This window comes from Coregonus lavaretus (genome assembly GCF_964263955.1).
Source record: "Coregonus lavaretus genome assembly, chromosome: 9".
NCBI classification, from domain to species: Eukaryota; Metazoa; Chordata; class Actinopteri; order Salmoniformes; family Salmonidae; genus Coregonus; species Coregonus lavaretus.
The window spans coordinates 29,942,453-29,966,534 of record NC_139996.1 but is presented as its reverse complement, the minus strand read 5'-3'; the positions used below and the strand labels follow the sequence as shown (position 1 = coordinate 29,966,534).

General features: G+C 43.0%; 1 protein-coding gene across 1 annotated transcript in view; it reads left to right on the top strand.

Moving 5' to 3' along the window:
- The window catches only part of LOC311134565 (talin-2-like), a gene marked incomplete at both ends in the record, with an annotated part of 76,727 nt that extends 62,875 nt beyond the window's left edge, over positions 1-13,852 (top strand). Inside the window, 12 exons of the mRNA XM_084168271.1 lie at positions 191-374; positions 839-964; positions 1,672-1,788; positions 2,423-2,608; positions 3,110-3,217; positions 3,350-3,455; positions 9,793-9,917; positions 12,107-12,232; positions 12,345-12,407; positions 12,552-12,734; positions 12,807-12,932; positions 13,724-13,852. Coding sequence (XP_084024397.1) covers positions 191-374; positions 839-964; positions 1,672-1,788; positions 2,423-2,608; positions 3,110-3,217; positions 3,350-3,455; positions 9,793-9,917; positions 12,107-12,232; positions 12,345-12,407; positions 12,552-12,734; positions 12,807-12,932; positions 13,724-13,852 — 1,579 coding nt within the window. The remainder of the gene's footprint in view (positions 1-190; positions 375-838; positions 965-1,671; positions 1,789-2,422; positions 2,609-3,109; positions 3,218-3,349; positions 3,456-9,792; positions 9,918-12,106; positions 12,233-12,344; positions 12,408-12,551; positions 12,735-12,806; positions 12,933-13,723) is intronic.
- Between the last annotated feature and the right edge of the window lie 10,230 nt (positions 13,853-24,082).

The following is a 24,082-nucleotide window of genomic DNA, read 5'->3' as shown; positions in this document are numbered from 1 at the left end:
GTCAAGTAGTGGTCAATGAAGCAATAGAATAGAATGCATGGACTTTGACCTCATACAATATGTCTTTCTTTTAAGGAAAGGGACTGTCTCTTCCCATGAACTGCAACTGTATGACTATAGAGTGTTCAATTCAATAAATCTTTATTTATCCCAATGGGTATTTGACAAGATGTTGTGTGGTGTCCCTCAGGGAGAGCATTCTGAAGACAGCCAAGGCTCTAGTGGAGGACACTAAGCTGCTGGTGTCTGGGGCAGCGTCCAGTCAGGACAGACTGGCCCAGGCTGCCCAGTCCTCAGCCAAGACCATCACCATGCTCACTGACGTGGTCAAACTGGGAGCCACCAGCATGGGCTCTGACGACCCAGAGACTCAGGTAATACACTGACCACACCATGTTGGATAGAAATGACAACACATAAATGTAACGCTACAACAATCTTTCATTCTAAATTCAAAAACTACTTTTTTCCCCCTGATAAAGATAAATCTGTCCTATTTCTATATGTCCACATATTTATATTACACACCTCTAAATAGTCCAATAGTGATTTAACATGTATGCCCATGTATTCTATAAAGGTCACCCTGATAGACCTGTACTGTTCTGTTAGTCTTTTGTCATTCTGTCTAGCCATTCCGTAATCAGGCCTTTTGACACATACTTTTCCTCCCTGTGTATCTCTCCCCTCCACACTATCAGAAGCATAGCTCCAGGTAGAAGTGATAAGGCCAGGCTCTGTTAAAATCTTTACCTCAGGTAGGCATGATAAACCTGTACTCTGTCCATTGTATTGTATTAATGTGGTCTCTTTCCTTCTTCTCCCTCCCTCCCCTAAGGTGGTCCTCATAAATGCGGTGAGAGACGTGGCCAAGGCTCTAGCTGAGCTCATCGGCGCCACCAAGTGTGCTTCAGGCAAGCCAGCTGACGACCCGTCCATGTATCAGCTGAAGAGTGCTGCCAAGGTACTGTAAGACAAACACTGCTCTAACATAGAGAATACCACACAGAATGTTACACACTTTGGAGTGTCTATTTGTCTATTCAGCCGCCCTTGTTTTACAGAAATGAAGCAGATCATATCTATACAAGATGCTGTCTCTGTGTCATGGCAGTATTTTCTCCAAGAAACACATATGGTCCTGTTTCCAGAAGGATATGACAGTTCCCTTATCATTGTGTGTGTGTGTGTGTGTGTGTGTGTGTGTGTGTGTGTGTGTGCGTGCGCACCCTTGAACGTGCGTGCCACTGTAGCAGTGTCACTGAGATGGGTATCAGGGTGTGTGTGACTCATGCTTGTCACAGGGGGTGTGAACTCTGAGCAATCTGTGATCACCACTGTGACTAGAGGACTAGAGAGGCTCCTTATCTCCCACACTCTGTGGAGAGAGAGACACTGACTGGGGCTTTTACTGAAGCCCCGCCTGCCGTGTCCTTTCTACTCAGAATATCCAAGGAAAACAAGTTTTGGGGGGTTTTTGCTTCAAGGTTTTTTCCTCCTGGTCTGAAATGTGTATAGTATTGTCCTTCTTTACTGTTGCCATTCTATCTGGGCTGTGTCTACTGAGATCCCATTCTGGTCTCTGGTGCTAGTGGGAGACAATTCCACCTGCTGGCCTGACTCTCTGTGTTCAGTGAGTGTCACATTTCTCTCTCTCTTTATCTCTGACAGGTGATGGTTACCAACGTGACGTCCCTGCTGAAGACTGTGAAGGCAGTGGAGGATGAGGCTACTCGCGGGACGAGGGCACTGGAGGCCACCATTGAGTGCATCAAACAGGAGTTGACAGTAAGACGCCCTGAAAGTCTCCCCTCGCCACTCTGTACTAGTGGGATATCATAGAGGAGACACAGGCTGCCAGGCTGGTTAAAGAAAGGGAGGTGTGGCGGTGTACCTAAGTGTTTTTTACTCAACCTTAAACTCTCTGATATCTAGTCCACCTTTGCCTCCTCTCCTCCTTTCCACTCCTCCCCAAAGCCCTGCAGTCTTCTCATTGCTCTGATCAGGGATTGTGTAGCAGACACAGGGGGAAAGAGAGCATGAAATGTTCATCAGCTTTTTTTTCTAGTGATTTACTGCTAATCCTTATCAGTGCACCCTCAGGACCACAACAGGCGTTACCTAGGCTGCAGCGGCAAAATCCAAATCAAACACAGCTCACTTAGCTCACAATTACAGTGGCATCAATAATACTAGGACATTTGTCCACCTCACTTGTTTACTCTAACAGTGGTCATGACCCCGGGCTGACTGTTGACAGTTCTAGACTAACAATGATAAAGGCCAGGAGTATTTTCTGGTCAGGTCATATGGTCAGAAACAACTCCTGTCCTTAGTAATGATGAACCAACCTGTGAATGAAAGTAGATCACCCTCAGTGGCTGTCAGTGCAGTCACAGTGACTCATGCTGTGTGTGCACAGGTGTTCCAGTCCAAGGACGTCCCCGAGAAGTCGACCACACCAGAAGAGTTCATCCGCATGACAAAGGGCATCACCACGGCAACGGCCAAGGCTGTGGCAGCAGGAAACTCTGCCCAGCAGGAGCACGTCATCGCCACGGCCAACCTGAGCCGCAAAGCCATCTCTGATATGCTGACCACCTGCAAGGTGATAATCCACCCCAGCTCTGCCAACTCAGGCCTCACATCCTCTCACTGACACCACATCACTCCCATATTGCCGCTTTGCCAGGAAAAAAACATGAAAGCAGGGCAGCAGGGGCTAGTTCATATGGCTGGTGTGACTCACACTGTTCAATGTCACTCAGTCTGGAACGTTAGTCATGATGTCCTTCAGGCACATCACAAAAGTGGACAGTAAGTGAACAGACCAGGGAAAAAGGAGAAAAAGGCTGATGGCGAGCTTAACAAAATGACTTTCGCTGCCCCACATATCAATGATGTAGCAATGCAGTAGCGATATTAAGGCTGTAGTTCTATAAAGGAGAGCCTAGTGGTCTTCAGCATACCTTTTAGACACCTTTTATATATTACTTTGCCTTGATAGTCAATATCATTAGGCAGAGAACCTTATTTTCTGCAAATAATATATAAACGTCCAGTCTCTTGTATGTTTTGAAAATGTTGTTGTTGTCTCGCTTCCCTCTAGCAAGCGGCCTGTCATCCAGAGGTGAGTGAGGAGGTGAGGAATAAGGCCCTGCACTACGGGTCAGAGTGCACCACTGGATACATCGACCTGCTGGAGCAAGTACTGCTGGTGAGATGGAGAATACAATACATCACACAGACAACACCTAACCTCTGTTCGCTTGGCCTGATAACATGTGGCTCCATGATTGTTGTGTGTGTGTGTGTGTGTGTGTGTGTGTGGGTGCGCGTGTGTGTCCAGGTGCTCCAGAAGCCCACAGCGGACCAGAGGCAGCAGCTGGCGGTACACTCCAAGTGCGTGGCGGGGTGTGTGACAGAGCTCATCCAGACTGCTGAGGCCATGAAGGGTGAGGCTGCCACACACACATTCACCTAGAGAAGCATAGTTAGACCAGACTACAGCATATTGCAGAGACCCAGTAATCCATTCTGACAATTTATTCAAACAGTAGCACACAATGTAAATGAGTTTAGAGATGTTTTCTTCCCAGGGCCTATAATGGCCTTGTGTGAGTAGAATATTCACAATAATTAAAATACCAAAACCACCCCATTTATCCACAGGTTATGTAGACAGATAATATAGAACATGTGCTGTAGAGTGGGCCTAACATCCTGAGTCATTGCAATGTAAATTGTCAACATATTAGATCAGTAGGTTGGTGTCTTGTTTTGTATGCTTTGTACAAAATAATAAAATGCAGGACGACAGGATATTTATAAACGTAGCTTTTTATTAACTAGCTATAACGTGCATGTCCATGTGTCTCTGGCCATGATCATCTTAGAATGACCTCACCACCTGGGTGGTCTTAACCAATCATTGCACAGTATGATGCATCCAATTACAATTCAGTATGGTGACACATATGAATATTACATCCCCCTTCTTTTAAAAAAAAGAAAAAATATGTGGAACAATAAAGCGTTTCTTTTGAATATATGCTCTGTAGTTTGAACTCGAGGTAAGTAACCATTTAAACTGCACCAACTGCATCAACATAACAGACAAACAATGATTCAGCATATTGTTATTTTTAGAACAAATATTTCTCAGCAACTCAGCTTTTCACTGTAGCAATGACATCTCAACATATCAAACAAATACAATACCAAAGCATTTCAAGTTAACTTTCAATAACAAGTTTACAGTCTGGAAACTCTTTTAGGGCAGCGATCCGCCTACACCCTTTGACATTTCACAGGTCTAGGACAGCTCTAGGCTTGACCTCTCTTCCTGACCTTGTGTGATATGAAGCTGAGCATGCTTCTGTGTCAGTCAACAGTTCTTGTGGTGTTGCAGGTAAGTATGGTGTATGTTGTGTTGTGTCTGTGTTTAGTCCACCCCGTTCTCTTTCAGGGGAACAGTTCATCTCGTCAGTGTGTTGTTCTTTTGTGTTCAGTAGGTGACGACGATTGCGGCGGTACACCGCTCCTTCTGCGGTGCGAACGTGATATGAACGTTCAGTGTCAGCTGGTTGGATGACGACTGCTGGCTTCCAGTAGCCATGCTCCTGGATTCTAACTGACTCTCCGTCGTTCAGTGGTGGCAGTGGTCTGGCTGACCTGTCGTAGTATCGCTTTTGCTGTTGCTGTCTCTGTGCACGTTTTGCATGCACTTCCTTGTAGCTGACGACCTCAGGTTGCAGCTGCTGGTTGGTGCTGGGGAGGATTGAGCGAAGTCTGCGGCTCATCAACAGCTGGGCTGGTGATTTGAAGTTGTCAACTGGAGTGTTGCGGTATTCAAGGAGACTGAGGTAGGGGTCTCTCTTGTCTGCTTTTGCTTTGTCCATGAGTGATTTAGCGATCTGCACAGATTTTTCAGCAAGGCCATTACTTTGAGGGTAATGTGGGCTTGTGGTGACGTGTGTGAACTCCCATGCTTTTGTGAAGGATTCAAACTCATTTGATTTGTAACAGGGCCCATTGTCAGATATTAAAGTCTCTACAATGCCATGCCTGGCAAAGGCTGCTTTCAGCTTGTGTATCACAGCTGCAGATGTGGTGCTGTGAAGCTTGTCGAGTTCGAAGTATCTGCTGTAGTAGTCCACTGTTATAATGTAGTCCTCGTTGTTCCACGTGAACAGATCGGTTGCCACAACCTGCCAGGGTCGGTCTGGGATACGGTGAGGTAACATTGGCTCTTTGGTGTTCGAGGGGCGTCGTTCAAGACAGGTGGGGCATTTACCAACCATGTCCTCTATTTGTTTGCACATTCCGGGCCAAAACAAAATGTCCCGTGCTCTCTGTTTGCACTTTTCCATGCCCATGTGTCCAGCATGGATCTTTGTCAAAATCTCTTCTCTGAGACTGGTAGGAATGATGATTTTCTCTCCTTTGAAAATGATTCCGTTGATCTGTGATAGTTCGTCACGATGGTTCCAGAACTCTGAGACGCTCTGAGGGCATTTTCTCCTCTCCTCAGGCCATCCTGACTGTATGACTTTCCTCAGCTGTGTGAGTTGTGTGTCTTTTTCTGTTTCTGCTCGGATCTCCTTCAGTTTTGTGTCACTAACTGGTAAGTTGCTGTACACAGTGTGCACCTGCATGTCCATGCCTTCACTGAGGCTGCTGTCCTTGTAGGTAAGAAACTTCCTGGAGAGTGTGTCTGCGACAGGGATGTCTTTGCCTGGACGGTGAGTGATTGTGAAGTCGTATTTTTGTAGTTGAAGGATCATTCTCTGTAGCCTTGGCGGGGCTGCGGCTAACGGTTTCCTCATGATTGACTCGAGGGGCTTGTGGTCTGATTCCACAATGACTTGTCGTCCATAGACATACTGATGGAAACGCTTACATCCGAACAGAATGGCATACAGCTCCTTTTCGATTTGAGCGTAGTTGATTTCACAGTCTGTGAGAGATTTGGAAGCGTAGCCGATGGGTTTTCCTTCTTGCAGTAGCACTGCCCCTAGTCCATACTTTGACGCGTCCACCTGGAGTCTGAGCTCTTTGTTGGGGTCGTAGTAGGCAAGGATTGGTCCTGGTTCTCTCGTGATCAAGTCTTTCACTTTCTGGAAAGCGATGTCGTGTTGGTTGTCCCAGAGGAACTCACTGGACTGCTTTAGCAGCTGACGCAGGGGTGCATTAGCATTGGAGAGGCTGGGTGCGAACTTGGCTAAGTAGTTGACCATGCCAAGCACTGTTTCCAGCTCTGCGCGGTTCTTTGGTGGCTCCATTTCCTTTATGGCTGAGATCTTCTGCGGATCTGGCTTGATTCCATTCGCTGTGAGAAGATGCCCGAAGTAGCTGACCTCTGTAGCGCCGACTGTGCTCTTCTCGGGGTTGAGCCGGACTCCTCTCTCGCGGGACCTTTGCAGCATCGCGTTGAGGTTTCTGTCGTGTTCCTCTTTGGTTCGACCATAGACAAGGATGTCGTCCACAATTGCCACGACTCCGTCGAGGCCTTCGTACACCTCGTCGATCTTTCGCTGAAACTCGTCTTGGGCTGAGATAATCCCAAAAGGCAGGCGACGGAACCTGTAGCGTCCAAACGGTGTGTTGAACGTTGTGAGCTTAGATGACTCTTCTGTGAGCTTGATAGCCCAGTAGCCTGATCTGGCGTCCATGACACTGAAGTAGCGTGCGCCCGCTAGCTTGTGTGTGATGCCATCTAGCGTCGGTAAGGGGTAATGGGGGCGTTTGATAGCCTTGTTCAAGTCTCTTGGGTCGAGACATACTCTGAGCTTGCCTGTCCGTGGTTTCTCCACCACCACTAACGCGTTGACCCAATCCGTCGGTTCTGTAACCTTGGTGACGATGTCAGATTGTTCCATGCTCTCCAACTCTTTCTTCAGACGGGCGCGGAGAGCAAGTGGAATCTTTCTCGGTGGGTAGATCACAGGGGTTGCGTCTGGGTTAAGGTGAATGGTACATTCTCCTGGGAATAGTCCTATTCCTGTAAAAACATCAGCAAACTCCTCCATGACATTCTCTATCTCTACTGGTGCTGTCACTGATAAAACTAGCTTGATAAGGTCCATGTCTAAACATGCTTTAAGACCTAGCACTGCAGGTGCTCGAGTGTCAACAACGTAAAAGTCCAACATCATGTCCCTTTCCTTGTATTTGCATTTGAGAGTGCATGTGCCTTTTACTGGGAGCTGTTCACCACCATAACCAGTCAGTCTGCGCGTGGTGGGCTGTAGCTCACACTCAGATGTCAAGCTTCTGTACTTACTCAGAGGAATAATGTTTACTTGTGCACCAGTGTCTAGTTTGAATTTTAGCTCTGTGCCTTGTCTTCCTATCTCAATGTCAGCAAAGGCTTGCTCTGTCTCTGATATCTGACTTTTCTGTGTCACTGAATCAATAAACAGTTCATCAGCATTTGACTCTTTGATTGACATTTCATCTTCACTCACTGTATGTACTGTTTTTCCACAGTAAACTCTGCACACTTTTGCAAAGTGATTCCATTTTCCACATTTAGTACACTGTTTGCCTTTAGCTGGGCAATTCCCCTGTTCGCCATGCACTTTGTATCCACAATATCCACATGTTTTGGGGCGTTTGGAGTCTGTGTCGCTCTGTTTTGGAGTTCTGTCTGTCTCCGTTCTGAAACATGCTCTCTGGGCACTGGAGGTGTGCTTTGATGTCTGCCTGACTGCGTGCACTGCTTGTTCACGTGATGCGCTCGTGCTGCCGCCTGAAATGGTTTTCATCTGAACCTGTGCTAGCTCGTGAGATCTGGCTATGTCGATAGCTTTGTCCAGCGTTAACTCTGATCCAACATTCAAAAGTTTCTCTCTCACTCGCGGTGATTGTATTCCAAATACAATACGGTCCCTGACCATCTCATCCTTGTTTGCATAATCACAGTCTTTCACAAGCAGACGCAGCTCAGTGACAAACTGTTCAAACGATTCACTAGCGCCTTCTACTTTCTCATGGAATTTGTACCTAGCGAAAATTGTATTGGTCTTTGGCAAAACATATGCTTCAAAACGATCGTAGTATGTTTTCAGTACCTTTGATTCAGCCTCGGTAAGTGTCCATGTGTTGTAAATGTCTCTCCCTTTTTCACCGATCCAGAGGAGCAGGTAGCTGCACTTTCCCTCTTCTCCTCTTTCCTTCAGAGGACCCGTGAACATCAGCTCCACATGCTGTTTGAACTTACGCCATGCATCGGGTAGATTTGTAGACCCCCAATCCATTCGAGGTGAAGGAACTCCAGCAAAATCCATCTTTTAGTCCTTTTACTCTGACACCATGTCTTGTTTTGTATGCTTTGTACAAAATAATAAAATGCAGGACGACAGGATATTTATAAACGTAGCTTTTTATTAACTAGCTATAACGTGCATGTCCATGTGTCTCTGGCCATGATCATCTTAGAATGACCTCACCACCTGGGTGGTCTTAACCAATCATTGCACAGTATGATGCATCCAATTACAATTCAGTATGGTGACACATATGAATATTACAGTTGGAATGTATGTATACCAGGAATGTATCCTCCAGAAGCCCTGCTGCCTGCCTTCCATATCTCTGACAGGACTAATATATTGTGTTTGGGTGAGAATTGGATCCCAGTGTACAGCCAACAACCCACTGGGGCTATCCATTTCAAATCTCTAATGCCTCTTGTTTTCCTTCTCTCTTTCCTGCCTCAGATGGAGGTAAGTGAGAGATGGGGCTGTTTGGTTCCTGCTGATCACTGTTCACACAGGCACATAGGGGAGGTAGAAGAGTGGGGGAGGGGGATGGGGGGAGAGGGGAGAGGTACTGAACAGATTTCCCCAGGGTTCAACATAATCTGGAAAAACATAATTCCATCTGCTTTTCCAAGTTGTTCCCAAATAGTCCTGTTTTATGGCCACTTTAAAACCTATAAAGAGTGACAATGATCCATTGAAAGTACACTTCTTCAAACTCTTATTCAACCGTATTTAACTTTGAGGCATTAGAATCACTATCAATCAATCAAATGTATTTATAAAGCGCTTTTTACATCAGCAGTTGTCACAAAGTGCTTATACAGAAACCCAGCTTAAAACCCCAAAGAGCACGGAAAAACTCCCTAGAAATGCAGAAACCTAGGAAGAAACCTAGAGAGGAACAAGGCTCTGAGGGGTGGCCAGTCTTCTTCTGGCTGTGCCGGGTGGAGATTATAAGAGTACATGGCCATTAAGGCCATATCATTCTTCAAGATGTTCAAACATTCATAGATGACCAGCAGGGTCAAATAATAACCACAGTGGTTATAGAGGGTGCAACAGGTCAGCACCTCAGGAGTAAATATCAGTTGGCTTTTCATGGCCGAGAATTCAGGGGTCGAGACAGTAGGTTCAGTAAGACTGACCCTAGCCCCCCGGCACATACCTAGACTATTGCAGCATAGATACTGGAGACTAAGACGGGAGGGGTCGGGGGACACTGGCCCTGTCTACAGACAGAACTCGGCAGAGTGAAAAACGTGCATGGTAGATCTGCTTGGCGTTGTATGTTCAGAGGTATAATGCTTGTTATCATTGCATGTGTGGAGTTGTGCTTGTGTGTTCTAAATTGGTGGGTTGTATTATGTGTGGTGGCATTTGTATAGAAAGGGCTTAAGTGAAGTGGCTTTGTCTGAACTGGTGATCTGCCTTGGTGGTGTATGCTTTGGTTATTTTTGTGTCTGTGTTAAGAGTTGTAGGATTTGTATAATGTGTTGTGATTATGATCTCTCGTGGTGTGGTTTAGGGTTAGAATGGGTGGACCCTGAGGACCCAACTGTCATCGCTGAGACTGAGCTGCTGGGAGCGGCAGCCTCCATCGAAGCTGCAGCCAAGAAACTGGAGCAGCTGAAACCCAGAGCCAAGCCCAAGGTAGGCCTACCAGTCCCCTTCTCAACCACCTCCAACACCTCCCTCCACACCTCCCTCCACACCTCCCAGACCTCCACCACAGAACACACCTGTCTACTAACCTATCTACTCACTCATCAGGAAGGCTACAAAAGTTCACATTGTCTTTGAAGTACGGTAATCTGTTAGTCTCAGAGCTGCTTTTAGAGGTTGTGATATGTTGGGAGGGAATAGAAATATTGTGTGAACTGTAGCCTACCTCTAAAACTAAGCTGACTCAAGACAGCCTACTTGTGTGTTCTATGAGCTCGTAGAATGTTGATGTATTTACATCTGTTGGAAGGTTTTGTCTGGGGAGAAATCTAGTGTTTTTAGAGAGAATCTGTAGAGCAGTGTTGCCAGGAGACTCAATTGCATTACTGGGACCTGAAGCTTAGGTTGGAATGAGTTCACATTTGTGATGATCTGTCTGAAGCCTATTGAAGGAAAGGTCCTCTTCCTTGTTGAACCTATTTCATTTGTTTTATTACAGCATTATTTTGTTTTTACACAAAAATGAGAGGGGCCTTTCTCAGCCCAAGGTATTCATCCACTTCATGGAGTGATATTGCACAAACCAACGTAACTTCTCTGAAAGAAACAACTGTCTGTAAGAAAACTATGAACATCTTTGTGAGCTTTGTCTGAAATTGAAGTACAAACGTTACACAGCTAGTATGTAAGGTTTGAGCTGTATAGATCTGTGTGTGTGCATATGTGCATGAGGGTGTGTGTATACCGTACCAGTGTACAGGTACGTGTGTAGATTGGACCTCAGATCCTCCCAATACTCTTCCTTCTCTCCCTGTAGTGCTGTGTGGTCTACTTGTTTTGTGCCTTTGGTTGATCAGATCTGGTCCCTCTCTCCAGCTCTCTGGTGCACAACTGAACCTGGCTGGAGAACCTCCTGTTTTCATTAGAAACTTCCTGATGGCCCTCCGGTTCAGATTTCAGCAGGGCCCAGTGTTTATAAGATGGAGGTGAAGGGTGGTTGGCGTCTTTAGGATGTCAGTATCTTGCTGCCCTCTAGTGATCTGTTAAACATAGTGCATGCTTTCTGCTTCCACAAGGCAGAGAGGCAGGGCAGAGATTTTGAGATCTTTTTTTTCTATCATGAAACAATCATTCTTACCAGCTACAGTATACTATGTTTACTACTATATCATGCAAGGTGTAGATTTACTTAGACCTCCAAATATCAAGCCCACAGTACAGCGTGTGAAAGGGACACTGTGTAAAACATCTAAATGATGAGGTACTGTCTGACTGGTTATCTACAACCCCTGCTGTTCACCTTCTGCTCCCTCCTTCCATCCTTCCCTCTCTGTGCCCCTTCTCCCCTCCCCAGCATGCTTCACTCTCCCTCCATTCTCTTGAGTTGTAGACCTGGAAGCCTTCTCTGCAGGCCTCTGTCTGATATGTTTGATATATTAGGTTGTTATTCAGTCCAACTATATATCAAACATATTCCTACAGTGTCCCGCCCTGTCTCCAGCCACGTGTGCCTTGTGTGTTGATGATGCTGGCATGATCTATGGTCACTGACTGGTGTAGTCTACTGAGACAGGAATGACATTATTTGTAATTCCCAAGTAATTCATTATCCTTTTAGAATGGGTGCTTCTCTACTGTATGAATCTTGCAAAGTGTTTGGTTTGGATTTTCCAACAGCAAACAGTATTTGAAGATCTGTTGGAAGGATTCCCCATTATGAAATGTGTTGGTGGATGTGATTGGCCAGTTACTCAACATAGCACCATAAAACAACCAATGGAGTTTGTTGTTTTGTCTTATTGCCACAAGATGTCCCCCTAAGTGCATTTCCATGGTTAAATGTGTGGTTTTGCCATAGTGATAGATAGAGGACTCATCTTTGTATCTGGGCCATTATAGCGTCTGTGACAGCATGGGCATCTTCATTTTGAAGTAGTCAATTTTCTTCTTCACTATTGGCTGATCGCTCCTGATGACTTGGTCTGGCCCAGACCTAGTTCACTGATTTTAATTTGGTATTGTGATCAGGGTCACCAGGAGGGATCAGCCAATGAAGTTGGTAGTCCCACCCAGTTGACTACATTAAAATGGTGGAAGCCCTCAAGGGCGCTGCCCATGCTAATACAGCCTTTTGGCCACTAGAGGCCTCTATCATTCTCTATGGGTTTTGCTTTCAGCAAGCAGATGAGACACTGGACTTTGAGGAGCAGATCCTGGAGGCAGCTAAATCCATCGCTGCAGCCACCAGTGCCCTGGTGAAGTCTGCTTCTGCAGCCCAGAGAGAGCTGGTGGCACAGGGCAAGGTCAGTTACAACTGTTTTAGAATCATCAGTGTCTGAATGTAACCTCAGCAATAAACTAAATATGTATGTGAAATGTTACACAGTACTGTATCTCTCTCACTCTACTCTCCAGGTGGGATCCATTCTTGCCAATGCTGTGGATGATGGCCAGTGGTCTCAGGGTCTCATATCTGCTGTGAGTTCCCATCATTGTTTCTTTTTATATGTAGTATTATGACAGAACTTTACTGTGAAACTGTGCATGGTGAATCAGCCTCATATCTACTGAGTTGTGTCTGTCTGAGGCCGTACCCTGATGTATGGTTGCTGTTCCCTATAGGCGCGAATGGTGGCGGCAGCGACCAGTAACCTGTGTGAGGCGGCCAATGCCTCTGTGCAGGGCCACGCCAGTGAGGAGAAGCTCATCTCCTCAGCCAAGCAGGTGGCAGCCTCCACAGCTCAGCTCCTAGTGGCCTGTAAGGTCAAAGCTCAACCGGACTCCGAGGCCATGAGGAGACTGCAGGTATAACCCTGTCTCTCTGACTTCACCTCTACACACTATGATGGCATTAACCAAGGGCTTTGTCTCCCTAAGGCTGCTGGGAACGCGGTCAAGCGGGCATCAGACAACCTGGTGAAGGCGGCTCAGAAAGCTGCCTTTGACAAAGCTGATGACAACAGTGTGGTGGTCAAGACCAAGTTCGTGGGTGGCATTGCTCAGGTGAGACTTTAGAGTTTAGATTCTATATGTTACTTTGTTCATTTTCCACCTCTACCTCCTCAACTGTTCCCAGCTTTAATGTTGCTTTCACATGCAAACATTTCCTCTCTAACTAAATGGTTCTGAAATTGAGTTGGGCCACTACAGTATGACTGAATCATACATCAGCTGCATTTCAAATCTGTGGTTTAGCAGGCATCCACAGCTGCCTCAAGATCAAGTCACAAAGAGTTATTCTGCCCCAGCAGACTACTTATCCACTCCCTTTTAATCCATGGCTAAATGTAGAGTAATTGAAGAGTGGATGTCTACCCCATAGCCTGTGGTGTGTGCGTGTGCGTGTGTGTAACACTGAAAGTCTCCGAGCCAGCACCCCTCCGGAGAAAGCAGGTCTCTCTCAAGTGGGCCAGTCAACACCCACCCACTGCCATCTCCCAAATCCATAAGAGCTATTTGCTTAAGAAAATAAATAGATACTTACTGCATACTTACATTTAAGACATTTCACTAGTTAGCACAGAAGAGTTATGTTAATTGTAGGTTTTCCATAACCCGCTTTAAAGAAACCTACTGAGAAATCTGGGAAATGAGTATGAGCTGTATTCTAAATGTTTTGAAGAAAGTATATTTCCTTTGTATTTGTAGAACTCATATCAATCAAGTCCATGTTCACTAAAGGGACTGGAGGAAATTATTTGATGATATTATAATCTGTTGGGTTGGAGAGTTACAGGACAGATTTAAGATGAGCAGACTGAAGCATGTATTTAACCATTTCCTCCTCTCCTCAGATCATTGCAGCCCAGGAGGAGATGCTGAGAAAAGAGAGAGAGCTGGAGGAGGCCAGGAAGAAGCTAGCTCAGATCAGACAGCAGCAGTACAAGTTCCTGCCCACTGAGCTGAGGGAGGATGAGAGCTGATTGGTCGAGAGTAAAGTAGATGGACATCTGATTGGAACCTTTTGTTACACAGAGATGTAGCTGACTACAGTGATTGGCTGTTTCTCTCTCACACGGGTGGAGTGTATAACATATTTGGGCCAGGCCTGTTTCATGAGTGGAACGGGCCAGGCCTGTTTCATGAGTGGAAATAGTGCGTGCTTGCGTGTGTGTGTGTGTTTGTGTTTCACAGAGGATGATACTGACATTATGACATAAGGACCAGCTGGCTATAGCTGTACTGTATTAGCGGGGTTATGACCTGCAATCTTAAAATTGAGACAGATTATTTTACAGATTTTATGGTAGGATACATGAATAAGGACATCACAGTTAAATGAACACTACTGGATCCAATAATGGTAAATACTATTAATACTTTTCATGGATACATCTCTAAATCAGTTGAAGGTAGTTTAAAACTTGTAAAAGCTAATAAAAAGGCATAGCTCACTCTCCAACTGGCACAGCTGACATAGGGATCCATAGCTTCAGTTCCTCACACACCATCTTAGTGTTGATCTACTGTAAGTATTGCAGTACTCTAATGCTTCATTTGAATCATTGGCCTGCATGCACCATTAAAACTAGACAGGTCTGGTATCTTAATTTGATCACTCTGTTGCAGAGAATTTTCCTACGCAGCAAGAAATGCAAATTGTAGTGTATTCAAGGTTTAAAAAGGCTTCTAAATTTTGTAATTTCCACTTAAAAATGTCAGACTTGATTTGCCCTAATGAATAATGTATCAACTCCTACAAAAATGCCCATTAATTTATAATCTACATAATAATTCAAATGTCCTGTTGCTACAGGATTATTTTCCTGCTGTGAGAAGCAGGGTCAATTTAAGATGCATCTGTACATATCGATAAAGCTACTAACCAATAGTTTAGCTTAGAATTGGGCATTTGTAATATGTTAGTATATGAATGTGATCTTTGGAATTGCTGTTGAATAAGTAAATGTTTCGATTTTATGTACTATATTTAATGTAATAGAACTTCAGCTTCACACCAAATTCATAGTGTCATTGAGTGTGTCTGAGTGGATAGTAAAGCCAACAGCAGACGCTAGTTCATCTCTTACAGCATCATAATACCTTTTAAAGTAATACTTCTCGAAGTAATAATGATCCCTGGTGTGTCAGTAGGGTGATCACTGCCTCGGCTCCCATGTTTGGACTTTCGGCTGTCACTCATATTTCAGGAGCAGGGAGCAGTCACGGGCAGAGGGTTGTTAATGGGTTAAATCTCGAGGTCTATGTGCAATCTTTTTGCCAGACTGGTATTCTCTCCCGCCAAGCCCTCTCACACTCTTTCTGGGCTGCCTGGTGCCTGCAGGTGGAGGCTCTGTTTACATTCTTTCTCATGTTTGTTCTCTCTTGTCTTTGTGTTTTAATGCCAGTCTAATTGACAGTAGCCAGAGTTTGGTTGGGAGTTCCACCATACGCACGCAAGAGCAAAGCTATGCTCTGTCTGTCCATGGCCTGTTCATCTGGTGGTGTTTGGTTTATACTTATTATAGATTTCATTGAATTTGGGAGATGATCTTATTCTCGTGTTCATGTTCTTATTGTTACTCTGACCATAGCAATACATTAACACTCATTATACTGTATCAGACTGATGACAGGGCAGCACTGATTGGAATTGTGTATGCAGCTGTGAATGGCTTTTTCCCACTTAAACATGTAGGAAACTGTAGGATGCGGTGTAGACTGGCACTGAGATGGCTGGTATAACCTTATGCACTGAGGAGAGCAAGCAATGCCTTCAATGTTCAACCAGGATTACTACTAACGCTCCTGTCAAATGTATTAGTGATTAAACCACATACAGTACAGTCATGACTAGGGCCGGGACGATACCAGTATCGCAATACTCGTTAGTAAAGTGGCAAGGAAACAAAACACGAAGTGGATTAAACTTATTTAGGAAAACAGCCCTAATGTTGGAAACAAACATCATTATGTTGTCATCCAGAGTCATATGTATTTATTTTCCAAGCTATAACACACAATATTTTACATACAGCAGGTTTTTAAAGGACCAAAGAGTTGTGTCTGCTTCGTGTTTTCATTTTTGCCATGGAAAAAAAATATTGCGATACTGGTATCGCCCTAGCCCTAGCCCTGAGTAGGTAAATAGTTAATTTATGTTATTCCAGTATTGGTGTAGTATAAGGTAATTAGTATTGTGTCCACTCCAACAGCTCAGTCCCTCATTGTCAGGCTGTGGTCTGCATTGTGTACTAGTGCCTTAATTGATTCTGCTGTACCAACATCTAAAGGCTTGTCCTTCTGGATAAGAACATTTATCCCGTCTAACCCAAACTCTCTCTGGGTCATTAACTATCACCTAGTCCTATGCCATAACACAATGTATTGCCTTGGCTGGTAGCCCATCTGCCTGCCGTAAACCATGCTGGTATATAAAGTGCATCCATGGATATGTTTAGGTTATAGACAATATACAGAAATTAACACACACTACACTGCATTCCATGAGCATGTGGCAAGTTGTTATTGAACTCTTAAAGATGAGAATTTGCTCTGCCTTTAAATTCATTCAACATACACATAATCCTTATAAATAGGACTAAATAACGTCCTTCTTTCATTGTTAAACCACTATAAATTAAGTTTTTATCGATAAATGTAACGACTATCCTGAGATCATGTATATTGTCTAAGCAATTTGTCTATAAGCATTAACTGGAATAGGAAAAACGACTAGCTGTTATTCAAATGTAGGTGTTGTGCTTTCTTTAACAGACTGAATTCATCAACAGTTTAACTGATGCTGTATGTATAATATTTATCTTGTCACAAAAGTATTTTTTGTATTCACTGAAAATAAAGAGTTTCAAACAAACATGGCCCAGTTTGTTAGTGGTCATTGTGATTAATTTACTGTATGTATCATTCATTCATGAACAGGAATCTTGAATTAACTGAAAGGAAATTGAATAGCTAAATGAAGCAAAGCCTTTATCAGCTCACCAACATTCTTTCCAGTAGATGTCACTGTTAGTCTTTTCAATGTAGAGGTTGGGGTCACTGGGTGTTTTGAGACCTATGCTGTAGTGGATGGAGAGTGCAAATTCAGGCAGACCAAATATGGTCATACAGTATGTGCTGTATTCCCCTGGTTCACAGACCAGACCCTGAACCATGCAGGGACTGACTGCCATTTTAGCTGTTTGTACTTTTAGTTCACTTGAGTAGATTCCCAATAGATTCAAATGAATTGCCCATTTCTGTAATGTTGTCTGTATAAGTCCTCTGATGTTAAAAGTGATGCCATGCAATTCAGATCAGCTGTTCTATGTCTAGTAGACCTTACGTTGGCAGTGAGCACATTCTCCTCAGGTGACAAATCTTCCAGTAAGTCTGGAGCTCACATGCCAGTCCTCCTCACAGTGCCCAGCCCTGGGCTCCCCAGGACAGACTATATGAAAGACGGTCAGAGCAGAGGTGCCCAGCAGTACTATACACATAGCCAGCCTAATGAACACCATATTTGGCCGTTTGACTGTTTTGGTCTCATGCGAGGCCACACAGTGGAGAGGGGAAACTCAAGCCATGTGTCCAGCAAGGAAGGGAGTGCCATTCCATCGCAACTTAGACCAGAGGAAGAGGATGATGTTTGTTTGGGGAGCTTTGGCTCAGGAATAGGACTATCAAAACCCTCAATGGGATGAGTAATGCTTTGAAGAACCCACGATCTCCAGTGTGTCCGTCCTCTTATTGTCATGAACTTCATGATTGCAGTCTGATTAGGAAACCACTGAATTAGAGTAGCAATCAAGATCTGCAAAATTTCTGTTTGGCACACCAGCATGAATAACTTCATGACTCCAACATGATTGCACTAATAGTGATTTTTCTTTGTTTAGTACTTATTCCACATTTTGTTGTGTTACAGCCTGAATTCAAAATTGATTAAATATTGTTTCTTCTCACCCATCTACACACAATACCCCATAACGACAAAGTGAAAACATGTTTTTAGACATTTTTACAAATTTATTGAAAATGAAATACAGAAATATCTCCTTTAAATAAGTATTCACACCCCTGAGTCAGTACTTTGTAGAAGCACCTTTGGCAGCAATTACAGCTGTGAGTCTTTCTGAGTAAGTCTCTAAGAGCTTTCCACAACTGGATTGTGCAACATTTGCCCATTGTTCTTAAAAAAATTATTCAAGCTCTGTCAAATTGGTTGTTGATCATTGCTAGACAACCATTTTCAGGTCTTGACATAGATTTTCAAGTAGATTTAAGTCAAAACTGTAACTCGGCCACTCAGGAACATTCAATGTCTTCTTGGTAAGCAACTCCAGTGTAGATTTGCCCTTGTGCTTTAGGTTATTGTCCTGCTGAAAGGTGAATTCATCTCCCAGTGTCTGGTGGAAAGCAGACTGAACCAGGTTTTCCTCTAGGATTTTGCCTGTGCTTAGCTCCATTCTCTTTATTTTTTATCCTGAAAAACACACCAGTCCTTAACGAATACAAGCATACCCATAACATGATGCAGCCACCACTATGCTTGAAAATATGGAGAGTGGTACTCAGTAATGTGTTGAATTGGATTTGCCCCAAACATAACACTTTGTATTCAGGACAAAAAGTAAATTGCTTTGCCACATTTTTTGCATTATTACTTTAGTGCCTTGTTGCAAACAGGATGCATGTTTTGGAATATTTTTTATTCTGTACAGGTTTCCTTCTTTTCACTCTGTTAATTAGGTTAGTATTGTGGACTAACTACAATGTTGTTGATCCATCCTCAGTTTTCTCCTATCACAGACATTAAACTCTGTAACTGTTTTAAAGTCACCATTGGCCACATTGTGAAATCCCTGAGCAGTTTCCTTGTTCTCCGGCAACTGAGTTAGGAAGGACGCCTGTATCTTTGTAGTGACTGGGTGTATTGATATGCCATCCAAAGTGTAATTAACAGTGGTGGAAAAAGTACCCAATTGTTAAACTTGAGTAAAAGTAAAGATACCTTCATAGAAAATGACTCAAGTAAATGTAAAAGTCACCCAGTAAACTTCTACTTGAGTAAAAGTCTAAAAGTATTTGGTTTGAAATATACTTAAGTATTAAAAGTAAATGTAATTGCTAAAATATACTTAAGTATCAAAAGTAAAAGTATAAATAATTTCAAATTCCTTATATTAAGCAAACCAGACAGCACCATTTTCTTGTTTCTTTAATTTGCGGATAGCCAGGGGCACGCTCCAACACTCAGACATCATTTACAAACGAAGCATGTGTGTTTAGTGAGTCCGCCAAATCAGATGCAGTAGGGATGACCAGGGATGTTCTGTTAATAAGTGCATGAATTGGACCATTTTCCTATCCTGCTAAGCATTCAAAATACTTTTGGGTGTCAAGGAAAATGTATGGAGTAAAAAGTACAATTCTTAAGGAATGTAGTGAAGTAAAAGTAGTGCAAAATATAAATAGTAAAGTACAGACACCCCAAAAAACGACTTAAGTAGTATCTTAAAGTACTTTTACTTAAGTACTTTACACCACTGGTCATTAATAACTTTACCATGCTCAAAGGGATTTTCATTGTCTGCTTTTTTTTCTATTTTTCTTACCAATCTGCCAATAGGCGCACATCTTTGTGAGGTATTGGAAATCCTCCCTGGTCTTTGTGGTTGAATCTTTGTTTGAAATTCAGTGCTCAACTGAGGGACCATACAGATAATAAGTACAAACGTTACACACTATTATTGCACACAGAGTGAGTCCGTGCAACTTATTATGTGACTTGTTAAGCACATTTTTACTCCTGAACTTATTTAGCCTTGCCATAACAAAGGGGTTCAATACTTATTGACTCAAGACATTTCAGCTTTTCATTTGTAATTAATTTGTTTTAAAAAATTGAAAAACATAATTCCACATTGTCATTATGGGATATTGTGTGTAGGCCAGTGACAAAAAAAATCTCAATTTAACCAATTTTAAATTCAGGCTGTAACTCAACAAAATGTGGAAAAAGTAAAGGGGTGTGAATACTTTGTGAAGGCACTGTATTTATTAGGGCTGTCGGGTTAATCAGTTAACTCGAGTTTACCTTTTTGTAATTTTTGTGAACACATTTTTTGTGATTAATTGCATTGTCTGAAAGTGTTCAAAATACACTGAAAACATCCAACATACAGAATCTATACAGCTACTGTAAAAACAACAATGCCATGTCAAAACAAGTTGACATTGAGGTTAAAAAAATAGTTATTTATCAATTTACCTTGGACATAATCAAGACATCAATATTCTTGTAATGCTTTTTGTATACAAAATCTTAAATTACAGCTCAATTTGAGCAAATTCTAAATTTGCGATTAATCACAGCAAATCCTGCGATTAACTAAATTAAACATGTATCACTTGACAGCCCTAATATTTATGCAGCACCACCCCCTCCTCTTTCTTTCACTCACTCTCTCTCACACTCAATTGTAGCTCAATTGGTAGAGCATGGCGCTTGTAACCCCAGGGTAGTGGGTTCGATCCCCGGGACCACCCATACATAAAAATGTATGCACACATGACTGTAAGTCGCTTTGGATAAAAGCGTCTGCTAAATGGCATATTATTATTATTATGTAAACACACACTCATCACTCACACGCTAACTCTTCTCTAGTCTTGACCAGGTCCATCCAAAGGTAAGAGTGGAAGCCTAGAGAGAAAGCCATCTGTTGGTGTTATAATATAGAAGTGGAGTTTTTTGCCCACTCACCCCTGTCAATCCTGCTCACTCATGTATGGAGGCCAGCTGCACCTGGTAGTAGTTTTGATGTCTGATCTCTTACACAAGGGAGTTTGTCATTAATATCCAGAGAAACCTCTGAAGGGCCCCTGTGGGTGCCTAGAGGCTCATGGACATCCAGTAATCCCAGGCACCCACACCAGGGAGCTGTGACCCTCCAAATGTGTTACATTAACAGTGTGGAGTGTTTTTATTAGAGGGACTGTGGCTTGTGCCGTGCCTAATCCCCACAGCCTGGCAGCCATTTACTCCCTGCTTTGTTCCATGCTCAAGTTCACAGAGAAGGGGCCATGCTAAGCCATGGCTAAACTGGATGAAAATAGGTCAATGTTTCGCTTTCATTTATGCACACAGATGATATTCATCAATGTGTAATAAATAAAGTATGTAGCACTTCATACACCTTGTAAAAGCAACTATCAGAATTTGACTGGACTATTGTCTGAATGCTTTTGTGTTGTTGACCAGTTAGTTGAGATAGATAGTTCAGTCATGTTTCATTTTGTAAATTAAACTGAACTGACTCAGAAATGGCTGACATTAGTGTAAATGGCTGGTGATAGATGTATCCATAATTATTGTGCTAAGGAATGTCTTGGTAACATGTCTTACTGTCATTGCTGATGATTGCCTGGAGATGGTACCAAGGATTGAGCAGTGCAATCCCACAGCATTCTTCAGAAAGTTTATTTGTCAGGATGTTGCTAATTATATTATTTGAAATGGCTGGATATTAAACATTTATATTGGTCTCTGGTGGTATTGCTTATTGAGTTATATTGCAAGACTAAACAGAATTAAGGGATCTATTAAATGAGACAGCAGCACACACTAAATTCTTGGGATAGAATAAACCCATTGTCTGTGAATGGGCCCTGTCTGGTATGCAGAATTTTCCTCATGAAAACTAGTCCAAGATAAGTAAGGCTGAAGTTGGACTGAGTTCAGATAGCATCATGCTTTTTTTCTCACTTACAGTATATCAATACTGAAGCAGTAACTGCTCTGAGCCAAACGGATCTGGTTCTACTCCTGCTGTAGATATTGGAGAGACAGGAAGCAGAGAGTTTGAAAAATGTTTTGTATGTCAGGAAAGGAATATTTTTTGGTTTAAGCTATGCCTTCTTCAACATCTCGGGGCACTACAGACATGATGTTATATAGACTGTCAAAGTGTAGGCACTGAAGCTATGAGTATGTGGCGTGAAATCAAATGTTGAATGTGAAACTAAAGAGAAAATCCTAAGCTAACCGAACTGACAAAAGAGCTGAAACCATTATTGTTCTTAGGTAAAATGCCATGTAGCGAGTGTTTAGATTTTGGTTATTTTTGTCAGGATGCTCCATTAAATGCAGCCCAGAGCCTGGAGCACAAGAATGGTGGTGTAATAGTTTATTTGAACTGGCTCCCCAAATCCAAGTCGCAGGTTGATATGTTATGGTGAAAAGCCCTTGACAAGTCATAAACAAATTATCCAACTCTAGTGAAGTTTTTTTTTTCTGGCCTTGTCTGTTTCAATTATGTTTTTACAGCTGGTTTCCCAACTTCATTTTGTATTTCTTCTTTGTCATCTACTTAATGTTATAATACTCTGTTATCTTCGACAATGCTCTTATATACTGTACCATTAAGCATTTACAATTGGCCTTTCTCTACCTATAACACATGACAAATAGCTAAGTGATGTCTTGCCTAAGTCAGAGTGAGTGAGGTCATTGTGACCCTGCAGAGAATGGATGACTGTAAAACACGTTTCGTCTTCTTGTATGGACTAAATGTAATCTGCTTGGAGAGGTATTTCTCTTTAACATAAACCCAGGTGACAGCAGCTAATGGATGAGCGAGAGGATTCTGCTTTGCAGCGCTGCACATTACTATTTTAGGCCATCAATGGGGGGGCTCGCCCAACATCCTGGCTTTCACTTAACAAACATACAACAAGAGTCTTCTCAAGAATACAGAACATAGTTCCAGTGATGCCGTCAGTGGTTTCATAAAATGAGGCGCTGTCTATGGTCTTCCACATTTTGATAATCTCTCACACTTTCTCTTTCTCTCTCTTTTCCAAAATGTGATGTGTGGTATTGACTAGGATGGTTGACTTGACAAGCCATTACATCTTTCAGTTATAAAGCACTATTTGTAAAATGTTTTTGATCTTAGATGGAGAGACCGGCACTGAACTGTATGGCTGGCTGAATACCACTCCACAGAGCACCACTTTGGCAAGATACAGTATACTATAGGAAGACATTTTGAAATGGCTGGATGAGGAGTGTAATGTCCTCCAAGAAGGAAATCTCCCTTTGAGCAGCAGGCACTGGACTGGAAGAAAATATCATAATACAGTACAGTACCTTCAGAAAGTATTCATACCCCTTGACTTGTTCCACATTTTGTTGTGTTAAAGCCTGAATTCAAAATTGATTCAATATCATTTTTTCTCACCCATTTACACACAATACCCCATAATGACAAAGTGGAAACATGTTTTTAGACGTTTTTGCACATTTTATTGAAAATGAAATACATAAATATCTCATTTAAATAAGTATTTACACCCCTGAGTCAGTACTTTGTAGAAGCACATTTGACAGCGATTACAGCTGTGAGTCCTTCTGGGTAAGACTCTAAGAGCTTTCCACAACTTCATTGTGCAATATTTGGCCATTATTCTTTTCAAAATTCTTCAAGCTCTGTCAAATTGGTTGGTGATCATTGCTAGACAATCATTTTCAGGTCTTGCCATATATTTTCATGTAGATTTAAGTCAAAACTGTAACTCAGCCACTCAGGAACATTCACTGTCTTCTTCGTAAGCAACTTGTAGATTTGGCGGTGTGTTTTAGGTTATTGTCCTGCTGAAAGGTGAATTCATCTCCCAGTGTCTGGTGGAAAGCAGACTGAACCAGGTTTTCCTTTAGGATTTTGCCTGTGCTTAGCACCATTCCATTTATTTTTTACCCTGAAAAACTCCCCAGTCCTTAACGATTACAAGCATACCCATAACATGATGCAGCCACCACTATGCTTGAAAATATGGAGAGTGGTGTATTGGATTTGCACCAAACATAACACTTTGGTTCCTCAGCTCTCTCCCCGGCCTGGTTCATTACCTCCCCGGCACCTTTACCCAACGCCTCTTCTCACCAACACCTAACGCACCGTCCAGGTGCATCCTTGTTCTCTGCCCTGAAACTTCATCAACATCCGCCCCATCTCCCCGACCCAGCTCCAATGGCCGGAAGAGGAAGACTGCTGAGGATCCTTTGGACACTAACATTATTATGCAGCGGGTGGATGACTTAAAGAAACGGCAGCAGGATCCAGCAAAGGCCGTCTACGACGTCATGGTACCATGGATGGTGTCAAGAGGCGACGTGTATGCGGTGAGTGAAGTCAAGTGCAGGA